The 19,429-nt window shown below is 39.3% G+C and overlaps 1 protein-coding gene across 2 annotated transcripts in view; it reads right to left on the reverse strand.

Annotated features, from left to right (window-relative positions):
• b4galnt4a (beta-1,4-N-acetyl-galactosaminyl transferase 4a) overlaps positions 1–19,429 on the reverse strand; it is a 186,656-nt gene that overhangs the window by 33,049 nt on the left and 134,178 nt on the right. For both annotated transcript variants that reach the window (XM_028450362.1, XM_028450363.1), the window contains exon 7: positions 15,446–15,513. In XM_028450362.1, coding sequence (XP_028306163.1) covers positions 15,446–15,513 — 68 coding nt within the window. The remainder of the gene's footprint in view (positions 1–15,445; positions 15,514–19,429) is intronic.

Below are 19,429 nucleotides of genomic sequence, written 5' to 3' on the forward strand. Positions count from 1 at the left end.
GAGGGCGTTAAGAGAGAGGTCATTTAGGTTAGAGAGGGACCGGAGACGGTCCCATTCCTCTCTCGAACACTCCCTCTATGTCTGCTTCTTCCCTTGTGTGTTTGCTCCTGTACTCCTTCTGGCTTTTGTCTTGCAGGTCCGTGGGATCCTCAGTGTGGAGTTACAGAGTCTCAACAAATCTGTCTCCACCTTTTCCTCTGCACACACCCAACACAGCATAACGTGGATGGCTGTTCATCATAGGAATGGGATCCACACAAGGTTCCTGCTGCTTAACAAAAGGTTTTCCTTGCCGCCATGATGAATTCATGTTGGGTGTGGGATACATATGTACTGTATGTGTATATACGTATATATGCATATTTGTATTTCCATAAAATGAAGAGTCCGTCCTTAAGACTTCTCTACTGTAAAGTGTCTTGAGATACCATTGGTTATGATTTGGCGCTATACAAATAAAATATTGATTGATTGATTGATTGATTGATAAAAACATGTGTTTCTGTTCCATCTCCTCTGATGGACTGATGAAATGTCCAGGATGTGTCTTCTGTATTACACATGAAGAACCATCTACTGCTTACTCACTGACCCTTGAACCTGTTATTTTCTGATGCAGCAGCCTCGGTTATCCTAAGTTGTGCGTCACTTCCCTCTCCAAACAAACATAATTTGTAGAATGAATGAATCACTAAATAAACAGAGGGTGGTGCTGAATCTGACTAATAGTGGGAATGCTGTCAACATGCTAACCCACTCAGAACCCAAACAATGGGAAGTGTAAAAACACCAAAGCATTTAAATGGAAATTTTCTGTCTGAGCTTTTTTTAACTGATGCAGTTTTTGGGTCGAATGGAAAGAAAATAATACAGAAAAAACTTGCAGTTGAGTGTTGCAGTTTTCACACCAGGACAAACTTCTGTGGCTTTTCAAATAAAAACAAACAAACAAAAAAAAACAAATGTAAATGTTCAACTTAATGGGGAGGCTGGGAATTGCATATAATTGGAAGGTACAAGAGACAAAAAATTAGATATAATGCCTTGCATCAAACTGATGTCTGTGTATGGGGTTGATAATCTAAGTAATAGTGTTTTCACTGTATAAGTGATAAACCAGCGGTTCCCAAACTATTTCTGCTCCGCCTGACGTGACAACAATAAAAAATGGGTAAAAAAGTGTGACCTTTTTTAAAAAAAAGATAAATAAAAAAGTTGATACATTTTTGTCAAATCTCATAAAAACATCATAAAATTTGCAATAATTTACTGCGATACATGATATTTGGGGTCGCAATAATGATACTATGTAGTTTGGGAAGGAAAAAGACAAAAAGAAATAAAATCACACCATAACAATCAGGCGAGTAGTAGATCGTGTGGATTTTTTATTGTCTGACCCTCTTGCGATACCACTCATACTATTGACGATACATCACATGACGTTTTAACATCAGGATATCTAGTCTCGCAAAATATAGTCCCACATTCACATTCAGACCATCAGCAAGTTTTTAAGGAAATGGCTGGGGCTCCCTTGGTCCTTGAGCAGCATTGTCTTTTATGACCAAACAACCAAGCTGCATCTCCCCCTCAGTGGACTCTCGGAAGAATTATGTAATGATGTACAGGGATTGTCAAGGTTGCCTCGGCAGGAATAGTTGTTAAGACCGGGAAGAAGTGGCAGGCACAAGAAGCCGTAAGCAGAGCGGAGATATGGCTGAGGCGCAAGACCTTGGTGGGTACCGTGGCAATGGGGAGGGCAGGCCTTGGTAGCTTTCCATAGCCATGCTACGACAGGGCTCGTGGCAAGGAGAAGCGCCAAATAGTCCAAGACGAGATCCGTGCAGAGCTCGAGGAAGAACGTTACAGCAAGATGGTCAGCATGTCCAAGCAAGAGATGTGGACAAGGTAGGAGCATGCAGGATCTCGCAAACTCACCTGGGCAGAGCTCTGGAGAGCTGAACCTCTGCGAACAAAATTTCTCATTCAGTCTGTAAACGGCGTCCTCCCAAGCCCGGCCAATCTGCACACCTGGGGCCTAGCTGACACTCCGGAGTGCAAACTGTGCCAGAGGAGGGGCACCTTGGAGCACATCCTGAGCTGTTGCCCAAAGGCTCTAGGGGAGGGACGGTATCGCTGGCGCCATGACCAAGTTTTAAAATCCCTGGCTGATTCCATCTGCATAGCGATACAAAACAGCAAGTCCCAGGTTGCCACGAAGCAATCAATCACCTTCATTAGAGCAGGACAGAAAGCAAAACATCAGCCGAGCTCCTTAGGAGAGCTCCTCGCTACCGCTCGTGACTGGCAGCTCCAAGTTGACCTGGGAAGGAAACTCAAGTTCCCGGCAAATATTGTTACTACTTCACTCCGCCCAGATATGGTGTTAACATCTGATTCAACCAAGCAAGTGGTGCTACTGGAGCTGAAGGTCCCTTGGGAGGACCGGATTGACAAAGCCAATGAGCGAAAGAGGGCCAAATATTGTGAGCTCACCACAGAGTGCCGGAGCAATGGCTAGAGAGCCCGCTGTGAACCAATCGAAATCGGATGCAGGGGTTTTGCAGGTCACTCACTCCAGCAAGTTTTCTCACATCCTAAACATTAGAGGACAGCAGTTGAGAAAAGCCACCAAGAACATCCTTGAGGCCACAGAAAATTCCTCCAGGTGGCTGTGGATCCGTAAGGGGATCCGTGGTGTGCCACTTGGACACAGGCTGGGGTCTGATCACATCCGGCTGGGTCGCAAAGACGAGGATGTCTGATGATTAAAGACCCGAAACACCCAATGACCCCGGGTTCATCACTGATGACGTGTCCAAGTATCACCGTGAGGTGTATTTGAGTTCACTATCGGATGTTTACGTTTACTGTTTAAGTATTAACTGCAATCTGTCAGATTTGTTTCTGTGAGAGTTTTGTATGCTGACCAAGATGAAAACAAAGGATAAGAACAGGGTGAGCACTGGTCAAGTTTTGCCATGTGCATAAGGGACATTTTAAGCTTCTTCTTTCAAGTTTGCTCTTTCAGTTCAACCATTAAGTCAGAAGTGAATGATTGGCTGCACTTGAAAAATCAAATACTGTAATTTAATCATCAACTTAAGGAAAACTGACCTTAGTAAGACATTATAAGTGCAGAGATTCATTGACAGACAACTGTTAAAAATATTTAGTATCTTAAGCATTCTGAGCACACTCGGGTCTAATATATTTATAGATAGGTCTGTTTTTAGTCTGTCAACACTTTTGGGAATTATTAAATTATATATAGAACATTCAAAGAGAACTGAACTTTAAGAGTGATGGATCGACAGGCGGCTTCATCTTATCATATGATGCCAGAATAAGACCAAACAAACACAGACGCAAAGAGAAAACAGAAAAGGAAGAAAAAAATGTCACATTCAACAAAGAAAAGAGCTGGGTAAACAATGATTACAGCTCCACTTTCCAAGTATTTTATCCTTTCCATTGATTCAAAGCATAGGTCTCTGAGTATAACTGATAGATGATGAGGCTGGTTGTGGATTAAAGAGACACAGAGAGTAAGAGAAAATGTTTACTGTAGAAACAAGGAAGAATGAAACATTTCTAGAGGGAAATAGACATTAAAGTGAATGTTGCTTAGAGGAACAAAAGTCAAAGGCAAAAGAGAGACAGAGAAAGAGAAGCTTATGGTCGCGAGTGGCTGAGGATGAATAGAGGACAGAAACAAGGTTATAATAGCCAGACTAATTGGAGTCTTTGTTCCCAGTTTCCCATCATTGGACTGAATGGATAGACACAAACAATATAATTTGACTGAGTGGGGCGACATGAGAGGAGACTTCTTGAGATTGAAATTGTTTTTTGAGAAAATCTTCGCTGCTTGAAGTCATCTTGGTTTGAATGACCGCATAATTGTATGGCGTGAATGTTTAGATAAAGACAAAGTGTATGAGGAACCCTCTGAGAGCAGTTAAACACGTCTCTATGACAAATAGTTTGACACACGACAAACCCAATATCACCAGCTTGATTTGCAGTGAGCAAACCTGCGGCTTTAACATGTGTTAGCTCAGTAAACAACTTTCTTTTTGCTTTTTTTTGCCTTGATGAAATTCTCTTCTATCTGCCCACGAGGCACAGCAATTTCCTGCTTTTACATTTCCAGTATCGCTTTGCTTTGTCTGACTCAGTTTCTCATTAACGCTATCTTACTGTCACCCATCCCGATGTCTCTCTCTCACCTCCTTTTCTCCCTCTGTTAATACCCACAGGTGGCCTTTAAATAAAGCACTATTTTCAGCTGGTCCACTTCTTTTAAATGCGTTAATGATACTAGTGTTTAGAGCTTTTCCCAAAGAGAGCCAGAAAACTTTTCTCTTCTCCCCTTGTGATGTCACCTCTCTGCACTCCATTTCCCAAGCCTTTCTGTAATCCATCAGAGAGCTATCATACTGCTCTTCCCCCCAGCCTCAATAAATCCTCTTTCTCTCATCCCCCACCCCTCCTTCATTTATTTCTCTGTTTTTCCCACCCTCGACTCTTTCTCTCCATCGTTTCCTTGTACAGTCCATTACTCCACACTGGCTCTGCCCTCAAAGCGTCATTCTCCAATCTATGGCTTTGTTCGAAATTGCAAATGTATTACTCATAAAAGTACAACATCAAAATTAATATGTAGTGCGTTAGATAGTATGAAAAGATTGAATATGTAAGAAATACCCAGATGTTTATTATATTGGGACATTTTTGAAGTATGCACTGTGGCCACGCTAGTCATACTCAACCCCGTCATGATGCAATGCGAGTAGAACGTAAAATCGTCCTGGGACAAGCTTCAAACTAAAAATCAAACATACCCTTTTCAAAACAAAAGCATTTACACTGGTCTTTTATTAATATTTTGAATGCTTTATAAATAGGGCTCTGGTTTTGAAGTTAACCAGATGTTTTGTTGGTAGCACAATGGCGGGTCTCCAAAAATCTCTGAAATGTCGACATTAAACATGTTTCCACAAGTTTTATGGATCAAATGACCACATGTTGATATTGTACTTTGTCATTTCTCACTTAAAGTACTTTCAGAACTTTCAAAGGTGGTGAATCAATGGAGATATTTAGCCAGTCAGTGTGCTTCTGGTTTTTGTTGTTGTAGGTTAGAAATGCCTCTTGGGAAACTTGGAAGTAGAGGAGGCAGTAGCTCAGTCCGTAAGATGTTAGATTTTAAATCATTGCACTGAATAAACATGCTAAATATTCTACTCAAACATTTAAATAAAATGATTTAAGCTAACTTTGGTAAAAACTGTTTTTAATCAAAGTATTGATACTACACATTTAAGTGGTTTATGCAGAATCTTAAGAGATTAGACTGCACTGAGTGGTAAAAATGTGCATATATTAGAAGAAAGACTAATTATGTTCACACTGTTCTGCCTCATAACCCACTGAGGCAGGGATAAGCTGAAGCCCCTTCTATTGCCTCATGCTGTTCTTTCATCCAACCATCTTTGATACATGCTTATCTTACGCAATAAAACACAGAAAGGTCCCGTCCATTGCAGAATTAACAAAGGAATTAAAATTGGAGCAATATATATGACGGCACCGACCAACATAGAAATAGCAAGAACTTTGATAGAATAAGAGTAAGGCATTGTTTTCCCCTTCAGATTCAACATGCAGACTCTCGCTACCATGTACATATAATTTTTACATGTCTACAGTTGAGCTTTCTTTGTTATTTGGGTTCAGTATTCCTTTAAAAGCTTTCTTTACCCAATTCAGTTTGGATGGGTGGAGACTCATCTGTAGGATGTCTTGATATTTACACGCTGGAATGCAAATATTTAAGAAGTCCAAAAATCTATTAAATGTATTTAACTAATTGAGTGCCATTCACGTCTATAGGGGTTGCTAGGAGACAGTGTGACGCGAAGCTCTCTGGTGAATATCTAACTTGTACAATAATGTAGTGACCAACTGGTGCCATGTAGATGGCAGCAGCGCGCCTTTGGATGAGAGATCACCCATGATGGGCAGAGCTCAGAGGAAGAGGAAAGGAGTTTATGAGACAAAAAATGGCACTACGAGAGTTGATGCTGAAGTTCTCAACAGCTCACACTCGACCAGAGCATGTGTGGAACTAAGTGGACTATTGAGTGTTGTGATGGTAAGAGAAAATGATCAAAGAACAGGGCAAACGGTGACACTCGGCATGTCTGGGAGAAGGAGGAAGTTGCATGTGTGGAGAATGACGGGGGAGAGACTTGGAGGATGAGCAAAATACAGTAAGCAAACCATCCAACCAACCAAACCAGCTTTTTGTCACAAACTGGCAATTTGTGTGAAACTTGCCTCTATTCAACTGCTGATTACGGAAGAACAAAACAAGCTGGAAACAAAATATTCTTTTCTGATGAAAGCAGAGAGTCTAATCTTTCAGAATCAGATTTTAGACTTCAGATTGTCATAGTAAATAAATAAAATATTCTGTGGATCTTTAAATATCAGTCAAAATGCTCTAAAATAGCTGGCACTGAGGGGGTAGAAACTTTGAAAATGGCTGGCACTGAACGAGTTAATAACAAGAAAGTCTAATAACAAAAAAAAGGAATCTTGGAGAATACACAATCACAGTTATGTGCACAATATCTGCAACTAGTAACAAACCATTAGCTGCAGTGTGTAAGTTTTTTTTGTTTTTTGCTTTGTTTGGTCCATAATCCATAATAACCTTTGATCATATTGTAATTCAAAGTGTACTGAGGACACTGGATAGCTGCTCCTTCTCTTGAATACAAGAGCATTTTCAGCCAATCAGAGATCTTTCCACAGAGGGCTCCATGAGCTGTTTCGGGCATTACTATTGGCTGCTCGACTGCAGTCAATGCGCGTTCATGTTCCATCGGCAGAGTGCAGTGGCGGATATTCCGGTCCACATCGCAGCGTTAGCATAACAGCCCAAACATACAATGCGTGACCGTGGCTCAGGTGTTGGAGGGATCGTCTTCTGATCAGCAGCTCAGTCCCATTGGTGTGTGGATGTGAGTGTGAATGGGTGAATGAGCTGGTATTGTAAAGTGCTTTGAGACTACTTCAGTGTGGGCGAAAAGCGCTATATAAATCAAGTCCATTTACCATTTATTCAGAAGGAACGGACTCCACAGAGGTCTGCGTGAACTCAAAGCTTTGTGGCAGAGGAGGTTGCCGTGAGCCTCTCCCGGCATGTTTCTTTAAATACTGGTCAGGATCGTTTTCTAATAAGCAGATCTCTATAATCCAGCAAGGATTTAAAAAGGCATGCAAAAGTTGCTAGAGGAGGTAAACACATGTACGAGTGGAGGAAAGTCAGAGGAATCACGTCAGATACTCGTTTTCTGCTCAGTGAGTGCTTTAGCTTTGTGTGTTTCTGTGTGTGAGTAGGAGTTAAAGCTTATATATGATTATCTATTCTCATCACCTGCCAATACATCCTACATGTCCATCACTCTCCACCCAGGTTCCACACTCCCCTGCTTCTTGTTCCCTCTGATCAACCTGATCTTCCCTCACCACCACGCTCTCTAATCACCAGCAATGTTGAATAAATTAGACACAGGAACGGAATGCTGCCAATCAATCTGTCTTCTCCCATCAATTTTCACAGCTCAAAAGATGCACATCAATACCCTAAAGGCACGTCTGATTAAACATAAGCCTCCACACACTTAGACACACGGACAAACACTCTTAGACATGAATTTGTCCCTCAGCATTCTCCCATCACTCATAGAAACAGATGGAAGGAGTCACTGCAGCCGGTGGCAAACGGCTTCACTTAATTCACATTTTTCTGTGCGTTAGCAAATTACCTAGAACAAAAAGATGTTTGCAATAAAGCAAGAGCTCAAACACAGTGACATATGTTTATGCATGCAATTAAGGGAAAGTAAAGTGATACAATATTGTAAAAAACCTAGTCATTTGGCACTGAGCAGGTGCAATATGCAGCTCGTCTGTCGTTACTTGAGGATTCCTATTTAACGAGTGCTATACCTCTCAAAACGCCCTGCAAACCAAAGGTACTTAAATGATTCTATTAAAGACATTGAGCAGAGGTTACGTTACTGTAATTGAGTTGCTACCAGTGACGTGCCGTCAGGGGAGGCAGTGTCTACCCAAGGGTGAATTGATATTTTGATTATTTGTTTTAATTATAATATAATTATAAATTATTTATTTTTCCATTTCCGATAGCCTACAGTACCTATAAGTTTGAAAGTGTCCACATTTTGTGCATTTCATAGCACAAATGACTAAACAGCGCTATTTCCTGGAACAGCTGTACAGTCTCACTCCGCTGTAAGGCAGGAGGAGGCCACACCCACTCCCAAAAGCACGTTGCTACTCTGCCTCTGTTCCCATAGCGAGTTTTTACGTGTTTGTGCATGTGCAGTCAGTTCCCCAAGATGAAAACCCTTTACGTAAAAAGGCAGCCCTCTACGCTGCCTTTGAACGTAACCGCGCTATGCTAAATGCTATACGTAAGTTCACAGTGCATTACTGAATTGATATCAAGTGACCGCTGCTGCTACGTTCTCTAGCTAGTGGGCGGGATAACGCTACAGGCAGGATGACAGCGCTAGAGATGATAATGAATTTTTTTTTGAGGAAAAACGACAACTTTTAAAACATGGGAGACCAACACCTGAGCTACCAGACCTTCAGCAAAGGTAAGGTCAGAACATTGTTTGTATTTTTCACAGTGAAAGGAAGGATTCGCTTTGCGGATGCGCCTCACTGAGGTTGTTCCGAGTTGTTGTTGTTGAACTTTTCTCTGTGCTTTTGTGTTTCCAACACAAAAAACGGATGCGCTGCTGTGTCATGAGATATACTGTATCTTGTTGGGAGAGTATGGAGGCTATATTAAATAATTGTTTATGCTGGGTTTTTTCCTTCTTATTATGAATTGTATAATTTGATAAGCACATTGAGATGACTTTGTTGTAAATTGCACTGTACAAATAAAGTTGAATCAAATTGAATTAACACTTGCCAGCAGAAACATATGAAATTGTCATTGATGGTCTCGATTTGCAACGCCTTGCCTACCCAACCCTAGTGGTCACGGCATGTCACTGGTTGCTACTATAGGTGCTTGTACTTTTTTGAGTATATTTCTAAATCAGTAATTTCACTTGTACCTAAGTACGTTTTAAAAGAAGAAAAGTAATTAGTTACATTTCTACACCACACCGTTAGTGACTGAATTACACATTTTTGTTCTAAAATTATCACGGACTTTGTGGAACTATCCATCCATCCAATTTTAGACTAGCTTGTTCCTGTTTTTCAGGGTCGCGGGGGTCTGCTGGTGCCTATCTCCGGCTCACACTGGGCGTTAGGTGGGGGTACACCCTGGACAGGGCGCCAGGCCAATGCAGGGCAACAGAGACACAAACAACCACTCACACATTCACTCTGGTGGTTATTTTCTCAGTTGTAGAGTTCATAAATTTAGTTATACTAATTGAATTCATTGGTGTTATTTTATTTTTTTTAAAAATTGTACATTTTGACAAACCTTTTACTTTATACAGATGCCTTTGTGGGAAATAAATTAAGTTCCAATTGTGGGACATTTGGTCTCTTCCTTTTTAAGTTCATACATGAGATGTTTACTGTATGCAAGGGAACTGTGGCAAGATAATAAATATGGGGGGTTAAAGTAACTACATACTTTTACTTTGAGTACTATTTAATTGAGCTACTTTTTACTTGTACTTGAGTATTTTATGTATGACTTACTTGTACTTGAGTACAATTTCAATCAGGTAACAGTACTTCTACTTGAGTCGGATATATCAGTACTCTTAACACCTCAGAAACTCCATGGAAAAAAAGGGAAATTGGGCATTACCAAAGTAGCAGTTCATTGGTTTGGGGGTTTTTTTACACTTCATTTTTAAAATGTCTGACCCAAATTGCTCTATATTGACAAATTAGAGCAGGCTCTTAACCTGTCAGACTTAATCTGACTATAAATCACATCCTCATTTAAGATACTTGAAGCTTCCAAAGTACCAAATGTCAGCCATGACTTTAGAATAAGTATGCAGCCCAGAAAAGTTTCCTTTGCAGGGTTTTTGACGTCTGTCTCCCTGCTGTTGCCCCAGGTTGTGTTTGCTGTTTAAGAGCACTGAGATAGTGTTGACGGGGTTATCTGGGTTCCTCATCTGACTACCTCTGTGTCACTCATCATGGTGCAGTGACAGAACCCAGCAGGTACTGCCAAACCACACAGATATAAGCAGAGGTGGAGACACAGCAAAGGGAAGACTTTTACAATAATGCTAGATATCTATACATTCACTTGAACAAATGATTTGAGTTTTTAGTTGTTATGCTGCAAAAAAGTAGAACAAACTGCCAACAAAGCTGAAGTCAGCATCACATGTGAATAGGGATGTAACGATTAATTGTAAGGCAGTTAAAAATCGATTCATAGGTATCACGGTTGATATCGATTTTCTGAAAATTGAATCGCAGTACTTTTTTAAACAGCAGAGGGCGCTATATATTTATCCTTCTCTTGTCCAAATGCTGAGGCGGCGGGCAGAATCTGCTACTATTTTCTTTTTGGCCGCCTTCTACTCTTAAACATGTTCATAAATGATTCCTTACCCCTTTAGCACCGAAAGAATATCTGTAATATTACGTGAATATCTGTAAAAGTCATGTTTTTCTATTAGCTCTGTCTGCTAGCATAGCATCTCTTCTTCACTGCACAGAATTTCTGCATGCCAACTGACCACTGGGTTACCAGCGCCCTTTGCTGGTCCAAACAAATATCTGACGTAAATACAGGGCAGACTGTTTTTTTTTTAAAAAAGTCCAATTGTTAAGGCACAAAATACATTTTCAGTTGCACTTTTAAAAAGAAAAAGATCTATTATGCAGTTTTGCATTGTTTATTATAAAACCAGAATTTAAATTAATAGGCTTCTTCTTCATTTGTATTATTCCTTTATTTATTTAATTCAAGATTTATTTTATTCAAGATTTATTTTTAGTTAAATTGAATAGTTTATCAAGGGATTCTTTTGACAATGAAAAATAAAAGGAAAATAGTACAGTAGTTTCTAAAAAAAATGAAAGGAATATTTTTCAGTCATTCATATACAGTCTCATTTTGTAAAATAAATCGTGAGAGAATCGTATCGTGAACCCAGTATCGTGAATCGAATCTTATCGGGAGTTGAGTGAATCCCTACATGTGAACATTTTTAAATCCAATTCAAAACAACTATTTTTTCACTACTGTATATGACTGAGAGGGAGATTTTTAATCATTTTATTGTTGATTTTAATATTATTATTGATTTTTTGAACTGATTAATGTTTTCTGTTGCACAATAAATTGCCTCGTGTATGAAATTCACTATACAAACACATTTGCTTTGCCCTGCCTCTTGTTATTTAGTGTTAAGGTGATTTGAGAAATTGTTTTTTTTTTTAACGTTTTACAATAAAACTGACCTGAACAGCCAAGTCAGTTTTTAAAAACAGCTAACGTAAACAGAGTATGGCTTATGACGTGCCAGAAACAAGTGAATAAAACTTTATACCAGTTCGAGCAGCATTTCTACAAACAGCATAATATAATAAAAATTATTATTATGATACATCAATTTTATATAGTGCTTTTCTGGGTACTCAAAGTCACCTCTCCAGCAACCAGAACATTTCCAGGTTTTTTTGGTTCGCACCGGGATTTGAACCAGTGACCCTTCGGTTCCTAACCCATGTCTCTACGGACATTCCCATAAATGAAGTATTTATAGGAAATGTGCCTAAAAAATAAAGGCCTGTTGGTGCCCGATATGTAACAATGACCCGAAATGTAACAAGACCCGAATTGTCAATATTGTAATAAAAGCAGTGTACAAAAGTACATACAGTATTGTGCTTTAAGAAGCTCTACAGACGGCCTAGCTCACATAGCATAATATAGATACAGAAGGTGAGGTGGGGATGTAATGCATGTTGATGTGTGTGATACATTATTTACAATTTCCCACCTATTAAAGTTCTACCTGTGAGATCTGATGACTAATGTAAATGCTTTTATTACATTATCTTTAGGTGAGACACAACAGAAGAGTCAGGAAAAGGAAAATGAAGAGTGGCTAATGGGTAAATGTTAAGGAGGAGAGTGTTACACTTGGAGAGACTAACCTGTGTGTGAGTGGCCTTTACATCACATGGAGACCTTCAACAAGCAAGTGAAGTGTTTAAAGTGAACCCCTCAACAGCAATACGTTTAAGTCACTGACGATATGATTCAACCCTGCAGCAGCCATTAGTCATTGTTCACTCAACTCTCCCACAATCCACAGCGGAGGTTCAATGGACCGCGACGTTTTCCAGTAAATAACCAGAGCAGCAAAAGGAGAGTCGACCTTGTGAACGTATCTATAGTGTTTCAGTTCGTTCTCTTTTGTTCAGCTACATTTTTCTATTGTCCTTGTGTCCTTTTCCCAGAAAAATGACTACATTTTTTTAATGCTTCATTTTAGTTCACTCTAGAACTAGAAATAGTTTCATTTGGGTGATGATGAATAGAAGCCAATGACACTCAATTCAAACTGAATTACTCTCCAATAATAAATATCACAATCTTATTTTAAATGTTATGTTATTTCCTGTGGATTTGATTGATTTTGCAAACTTACACTCAAAAAAAAAGCAGTTTGACGTGCAGTTTTACTGCCAGGTGATGAAATTAGTTTATTAACTCAGTATTATTTCAGCAGAATAAAACAAGGCATTGATCTGTTGTGCATATTGCTATCACCCTCTTTTCAATTAAATTTTATCCCAATTGTGAACAGCTTTTTCCTTTTAAATTCATAACGATGATTGCTTATGCACACTCACAACATCGGCAACAATTCTTGCCAGTAACAGATTGAGGGCGAGTAAAATGAGTGCTACACAATGCAGCACAACGGTAAATGACACATCTCCTGCCTTTGCTTTGAGGCTTTTACTACAGTCATTAAATGCTGGGAAGAATTGGTATTTATGCAGCACATTAATGCAGAGAAGCATTTATATGATTGCATTTCAATAAATAAATGTGCTTTATCGTGCAAAACCAACATACCCGTCTCTCATGCAGACGTCTCACTCGACTTTGTCACCATCTCTAAGATCTTTGAGATATTGGGCCCTATTGTGGCGACTTAAAGCACACTGTGTTTAAACCAACTGCAAACCAGCTTCACATCAGTGTTTCACAACATTTTTTGTCTCATGTACCCCTCATTCTTCCTGTCTAAACACTAATACCCCTTAGTGCATGTTATGCATTGTTTAGTTGTGTCAGCAGGCTCGTCTGAACACTTTCCTGCATCTTCTCCAACATTAACCATAAATTTAAGCCTTTTCTTCTAATCTATTTCTGATGATTTAGCCCTTTTTTATTTTGAACTTTACCTTTTGATGTAATTTAAAGAGAGTTTGGCCAACAATTTATTATTATTGATGATGAGGAAAATGTCTATGTGCATGTAAATATTTGTCCTATAATGTAAGAAACTAAATGTTTCTGTGTACCCCTGGTTGGGAACCACTGATCTAAAACATGTGAATATAAAATAAATGGTAAATAGACTCAAATTATCTAACAATTTAAATGAGTCTCATTTTACATCAGCATTGTTTGTCTGATCAGTGCTAAATAACATTTGTAAACTGTATTAAAAAAGAGTGTTAGAAAAAAACAACACAGTCATGTGTTTCAGTCATGCACCAGCTTTGTAGAGTTTCTGTAATAGATCACCTCCTTGCTTGGTCGCTCTCTACCTGTTGTGAGCCAATGCAACAGAGTTGTCAATCAGAAGGATATTTTCAAATACATTCACCTGTTTTCTCTAATGTTTTCTGATAACTTGTCTGTGAGTCCGAGGCTGGCTCCCTACCATGCTGCCTGCCTGCTGTGCTCTCCATTCTGAATTCATATTTTGCACAGACGAGAAACACTCTTGCTTTAACATTATTAAACAATAAGATAGTAAACAGTGTGATTTGGAAAGTGTTTCTAACAAAAACAACCCACATTGGGCTGCTGCCACTGAATAGTGGCTATACCAGCCTGTCATTGCCTGATCCCGTTAGGCCTCTGAAGCTAAGCAGGTCTGGACCTGGTTAATAGTTGGATGGGAGACCACTGAGACATCTACAGAATATATGGATAGATGAACATGAACATGTGAATAACATTGTGTCTACCACCTGTCAATGGTGGTGGTGGGTAAAGCAGTCACTCCCACTTCACATCTGATTTAACCTTTTTTTTTTTTTTTTTAAATCAACACCGAGCATGTCGTTAGCAACATGGCTACTGATGAATACTGTAATTTCAACACTTCCTGGAAGCAGAGGTTGCTAAATGTTTTTTTTAAACAGTTTAAAACATTTTAATACAGAAATATTTTTAATTTATGTCTTATTAACATTCAACATAAATACAGAAATCTGGAAAGTAGAAGAAATACTGTAACAATCATAATGAACAGCTGTGACAAAATACATCTGAAAAGAGACTAAAACAACAGTTGAACTAATTCATTTGAGCCTATATTTGGTGCTCTTATTGTGAAAGGGCACGCACGCACACATAAGTCAATTTGAATGTAATCACAACTGGAATATAAATGAATTCACTTCCAGCATTTTCTTTGACTATTTTATATCTGTTTGTAATAATAAAGGATCTTGTCATTCGTAATCTCATATTTAATCATTGCTTAATTTTATTGCTGTACTGAGGCCTGTAAATCTCCTGATAAATCACACCCCACGCTGTTTACACCTCCCTCCCTTTTCTATTAATAACACTACTGTGCAGAGACCTTACTGTCACCAGTGATGTGTAGCACATCTTACAATGGTTTTGATTCCATGTCAGGTATTTGTCTCAGTATTTTCAGGTTTGACTGAGCGTTTTTTAATAGCTTTCACCGTGCTGATGTGATTATTTTTATACAGTTTATCATTCCAATTCGTACCCTTTCTGATATATTAAGTCTTTACAACAAATACTAATGTGTTTATGTTTATGTTAAGTACTTTACAGGCACTTAGCAAACAGCGCACCGCCTCAATCAGTCAAATCGGGAATCTATTCTTAAGATCTCCTGTCTTGTATAATCATATCACTTTGTCAATAATCATGCAATAAAACTGGCTGGAGATCAGAGTGCATTCTAAAAAAGAAAGAAGTCATGTTTTATTCAAACTGCTCCCAGAACAAGAAAACAAAGGTAGCAGAGATACAAAGGTGCAGGCTGCAAACTAGAAAAAAAAGAAAGAAAGAAGAAGAAGCATAAAACACGTGTAAAGAAATACTGCAAAGAGGTCTGTGTTCTACTTGTGTGGGTGCAGTATAGATGTCAGAGGTACTTACTGCACAGACTTAGAAGACTGAGACCTGAACTTGCTGAACTCGCCTGGAGCCGTCCACTCTGTGCCCAGCTGCAAGACAAAAGATGCAGGTCAGAGAAAGTGTAAAAGAAACACAAAAGGTCAAGTCAAAGAACCTTGGGAACCTTTTTAAAACTAATATATATATATATATAAACATCAGCTGACAAATTCCGATCATCCTCCATATTGAGAGCTCTGCAAATGAAAAGTAATTAGGAAAACTAGCAAATAAGCCCTGCAGCAACACAGAGAGTCAATCAAGAGGCAAGATGTGATAGAGAAAGTGAGCAAACACATGAGAGCTAATGACTATATACACATACAAAATGAGAAAAAAGGATTTCTTGCGAATACTATCTCCAAGAAGCCAGCTCTTCTGAGCCGTGGGGTTCCTGTTACGGCCCTTTGGTCAAATCACTTCCCATTCATTCCCTCAGCAAACCTAGTGACCTAATTAGGGCCCCCGCTGCTGCCTGATCCATAATGGAAAAAATAAAGCTGTGATCAAAGTAAGCAGGCGTTTAATGGTTTGTGCCAGCCAAATTTAGGTGTTTGAAACTGGTCAGAAAAAGGCTGTGATGGAGTCTGGTGCCAAATCACAAGAGCTCCTTCAGCTCATAAGTAGCTGCTGATCCTGTTGACAGCATGCTTCAGACATGCTAACATTAAACAAATGCACTCCAGACCAACCCCGATGACATGACAAATGAACAATGGAGCATCTGAAAATGCATTAAGGCAGGTGGAAAAAGCCACAATGGAAGCAAAACCTTAAAACTGGTCAGTGATGTCAGAGAACCAAACAGACTCATGGAAAAGCCTCCAAAAGTCTCTGTGAGGCAGTTAGAATGGGATACATTGTAGGACTGCTCTCAGACTCCATCCGAATGAGCTTAGGACAGGTGATCATTTAAACATCATGGTTTGCGTTCACAGCACAACTTCCGATCTGTAGCCTCTGGTGCAGTTGCACTTGAGGGGTTGTTACTGGAGCAGATCACTTCTCCAGGCAGAAAAACAGAAACCTGAAGAAGAGCCATTCAATTATGGGTCAAAGCTAAAGCTTAAGAGTGCGCAAAAACTTCTGTTTTCTCCGTTTGCCCTTTCACAACATTCAACAATGTAACAAGAAAAGGTTGCTGTGCTTTTGGAGGTTTTAATACTCTGTATTGTGCCGTCACCGATTCTCCTGACCACCCACCCTGTTTTTAGTCTTTGCCAAGCACACTTTGTGTTTACAGTGCACCTAATTGCTCGAGACTTCGATTGGGAACGCTCAGAGATCAGCAGAAACAATCGCTTTAGAATTTGTCTGTTTGATCCACTCTAGACAAACGCGAAGGACTGTCTCAGTAAACGAACCCTAGAGCGTTTTAACAGCTTTAGGGTCCATCAGTATGAATCCACCATCACTTTGAAGCCCACAGTAGAGTTTTACTCGGGCCAAAAAAAGAAGACCCGACCTGAGCCCAACAGAACACAGCCCAAACCCGCAGGGCCTGAATGAAGCCGATGTCTCTTTTAGCTGGAACCCATTTCAACACTATCACATCTATACGCGCGCATGTAGAATGATCCGAGACAAGTTTCTTTGCTCAGCTTTATTTACTAGCCACTTGTTCTGCACACAACTATAAACATGACAAGCAGCTTCATGTGCATCTACAGACGGTACGTACCGGTTTACATCAATGTGGTAACACGCTCCAGAATGAGTCAGCATCTATTTGTGCATCTCTCTCACGCTAACCAAAACCTGCCAGAGCCCGTGGTATAACAGAATCATAACAATCTGATCGCTAGAGCGAACATGGGCTCGTCCGTAAACGGTTGCATTTTCTGGTTCAATAAGCAGGAAGAGATTCAAATTCTGATGTAGCTGGTGTCATAACATAACCTAAGCCCAAGAGTGGACATGGGCTCATCTGTGAGTCGCTGTTTGCTTACCAATAAACGGGAAGAGATTCGTCACCTTTATAATAAGTATTGACTAGACCACTGGGAGTGAGGCCCAAGGCCAAGGCAGGCTGACCTGATAATACTGTATAATGTTTTTCTGCAGTCAGTGCCTTCTCCTCACCCTTCTCTGTCTTCTCTATTTCAGGTGTCGTGAAGCTGATGATGGCAGTTCCTGATCTGTGGTTCACGGCTAAACTAGTTTGGGACACTCTGATGTTCTATCTCTCTATCCTGTTCTGTTGGTCCTTCTGTCTACTAACCCCAACCAGTCAACGCAGATGGCTGCCACCTCTGAACCTGGTTCTGCTGGAGATTTATTCCTGTTAAAAGGGAGTTGTTTCTTCCCACTGTCGCTAAATGCTTGTTCATGTGGATCTTGTTGGGTTTTTTCTTTCTTAATATGAATTTAATATTTTGATAAGCGCATTGAGTATATTTCCACAGTGTAAATAGCATTTCCTGCATGTTCGCGGTTCTCGTGAGAATTTAAATTAAAAAGTGAGGAAAAGGGAGATGGTACACAAAGATAATGACGATCTTACAGCGTAATTAACTGAGCTTGTGACATTAAAAGCCTCTGATACAAATATTTACATGAGCTGACATTCTATTTTAGCATGATTTTTCTTTTGGAGCTGACTTTGATCTACTACAATAATACGTTTGATTCTATTTTTATTCTATGTAAACAGTGTTGGCTATCTAGAAATCATGTTTTCTTCCCTCACGCAGTAAGTGTTTTTCTCAATAAATAAATAAATAAATAAATAAATAATAATAATAATAATAATAATAATAAACTCCAGCATTGATCTAAATACAGTTTTCATCATCCTACACCAGTTAAATGTTCAGTCTTTTCACTCTGACACTAACTGATAACCTGTCAAATAGTCACTCCCACAGCTACAGAGCTGAGTTGGATATTGTAGTTTTGCCAAATGAACAAGAGACACACTACAACACATCAACTGCCACAGGGACTATCTGCACAAACTGTTTGCTCATTGGTCTATTGCTCACGCCCGCTGTACGATATTAACAGATTGTTCTGTCACTACACAGTGTGTATTGATTATACCCCCATCGTGCCACGCGACCCATATGATACTGATAACACAAGCATAGAGAAACAAATTAGCATGTGTAAAAAACCCCCAGTACAGTGTAGTACAAAGGCACACACAAACCCAGAAACTCGTGTGTTCATTCCAGACTGATGGAGCACACAACTCTCACGTCATGTATGCTGACCGACTAAATATTTGATGAAATCCTTTTGAGTCACTTTACAAGGCTGTAGTCTATATTCAAGACATAAGATATTAAATTCCAAAAACAAAAAGTTTAATTGTAATAATGTCATTTTTGTGGCCATTTAATATCAGAATGCAATTAATCATTGTGTCAAAAGTGCAACAAAAAAAGGTCCCATTTTAATTCACATTGCTCTGAAACAAATGAAAAACTACTCACTTTTTTTTATAACTGAATTACTTTACTCATCAGACTTAAAAAAAACAGTCTTATAATGATAATGTCCCCATCTAGAGATTATTTAGGTGTAAAAGTAGATTATCTAATTATTACTACTGATTATTATTGGTAGATATCATATCAACAAATTGCTGTTATAAAGTTCAAACCAAATACTCAAAATTCAGGAAAATACCAACAGCAAGATTTATGCAAATCTGTGCTGTTTTCAGCACCCAAACACCCTTTACATGACTGATTGAGTCAATAAAGGATCACAAGGTTTTTCATCATCTAATTTGTCTTTGAGCGTCTCACATGTAAATACACAAACTGCGACAAGATAAGATGAAAATCTGAGTTTGTTTTTTCGTCTGCTCATTTCTGTTGGATGTAAAGCCTCAGGATGTATATAACAGCACTGATCACAGGCTTAGCAACCAGAACAAGGTGTTAGGAAAAATCCAAAGAAAGCAGCAGATGTATTCTCAGGTGCAAATGATGTAGAGATATACCACACAATATAACG

This window comes from Gouania willdenowi, chromosome 6 (genome assembly GCF_900634775.1).
Source record: "Gouania willdenowi chromosome 6, fGouWil2.1, whole genome shotgun sequence".
NCBI classification, from domain to species: Eukaryota; Metazoa; Chordata; class Actinopteri; order Blenniiformes; family Gobiesocidae; genus Gouania; species Gouania willdenowi.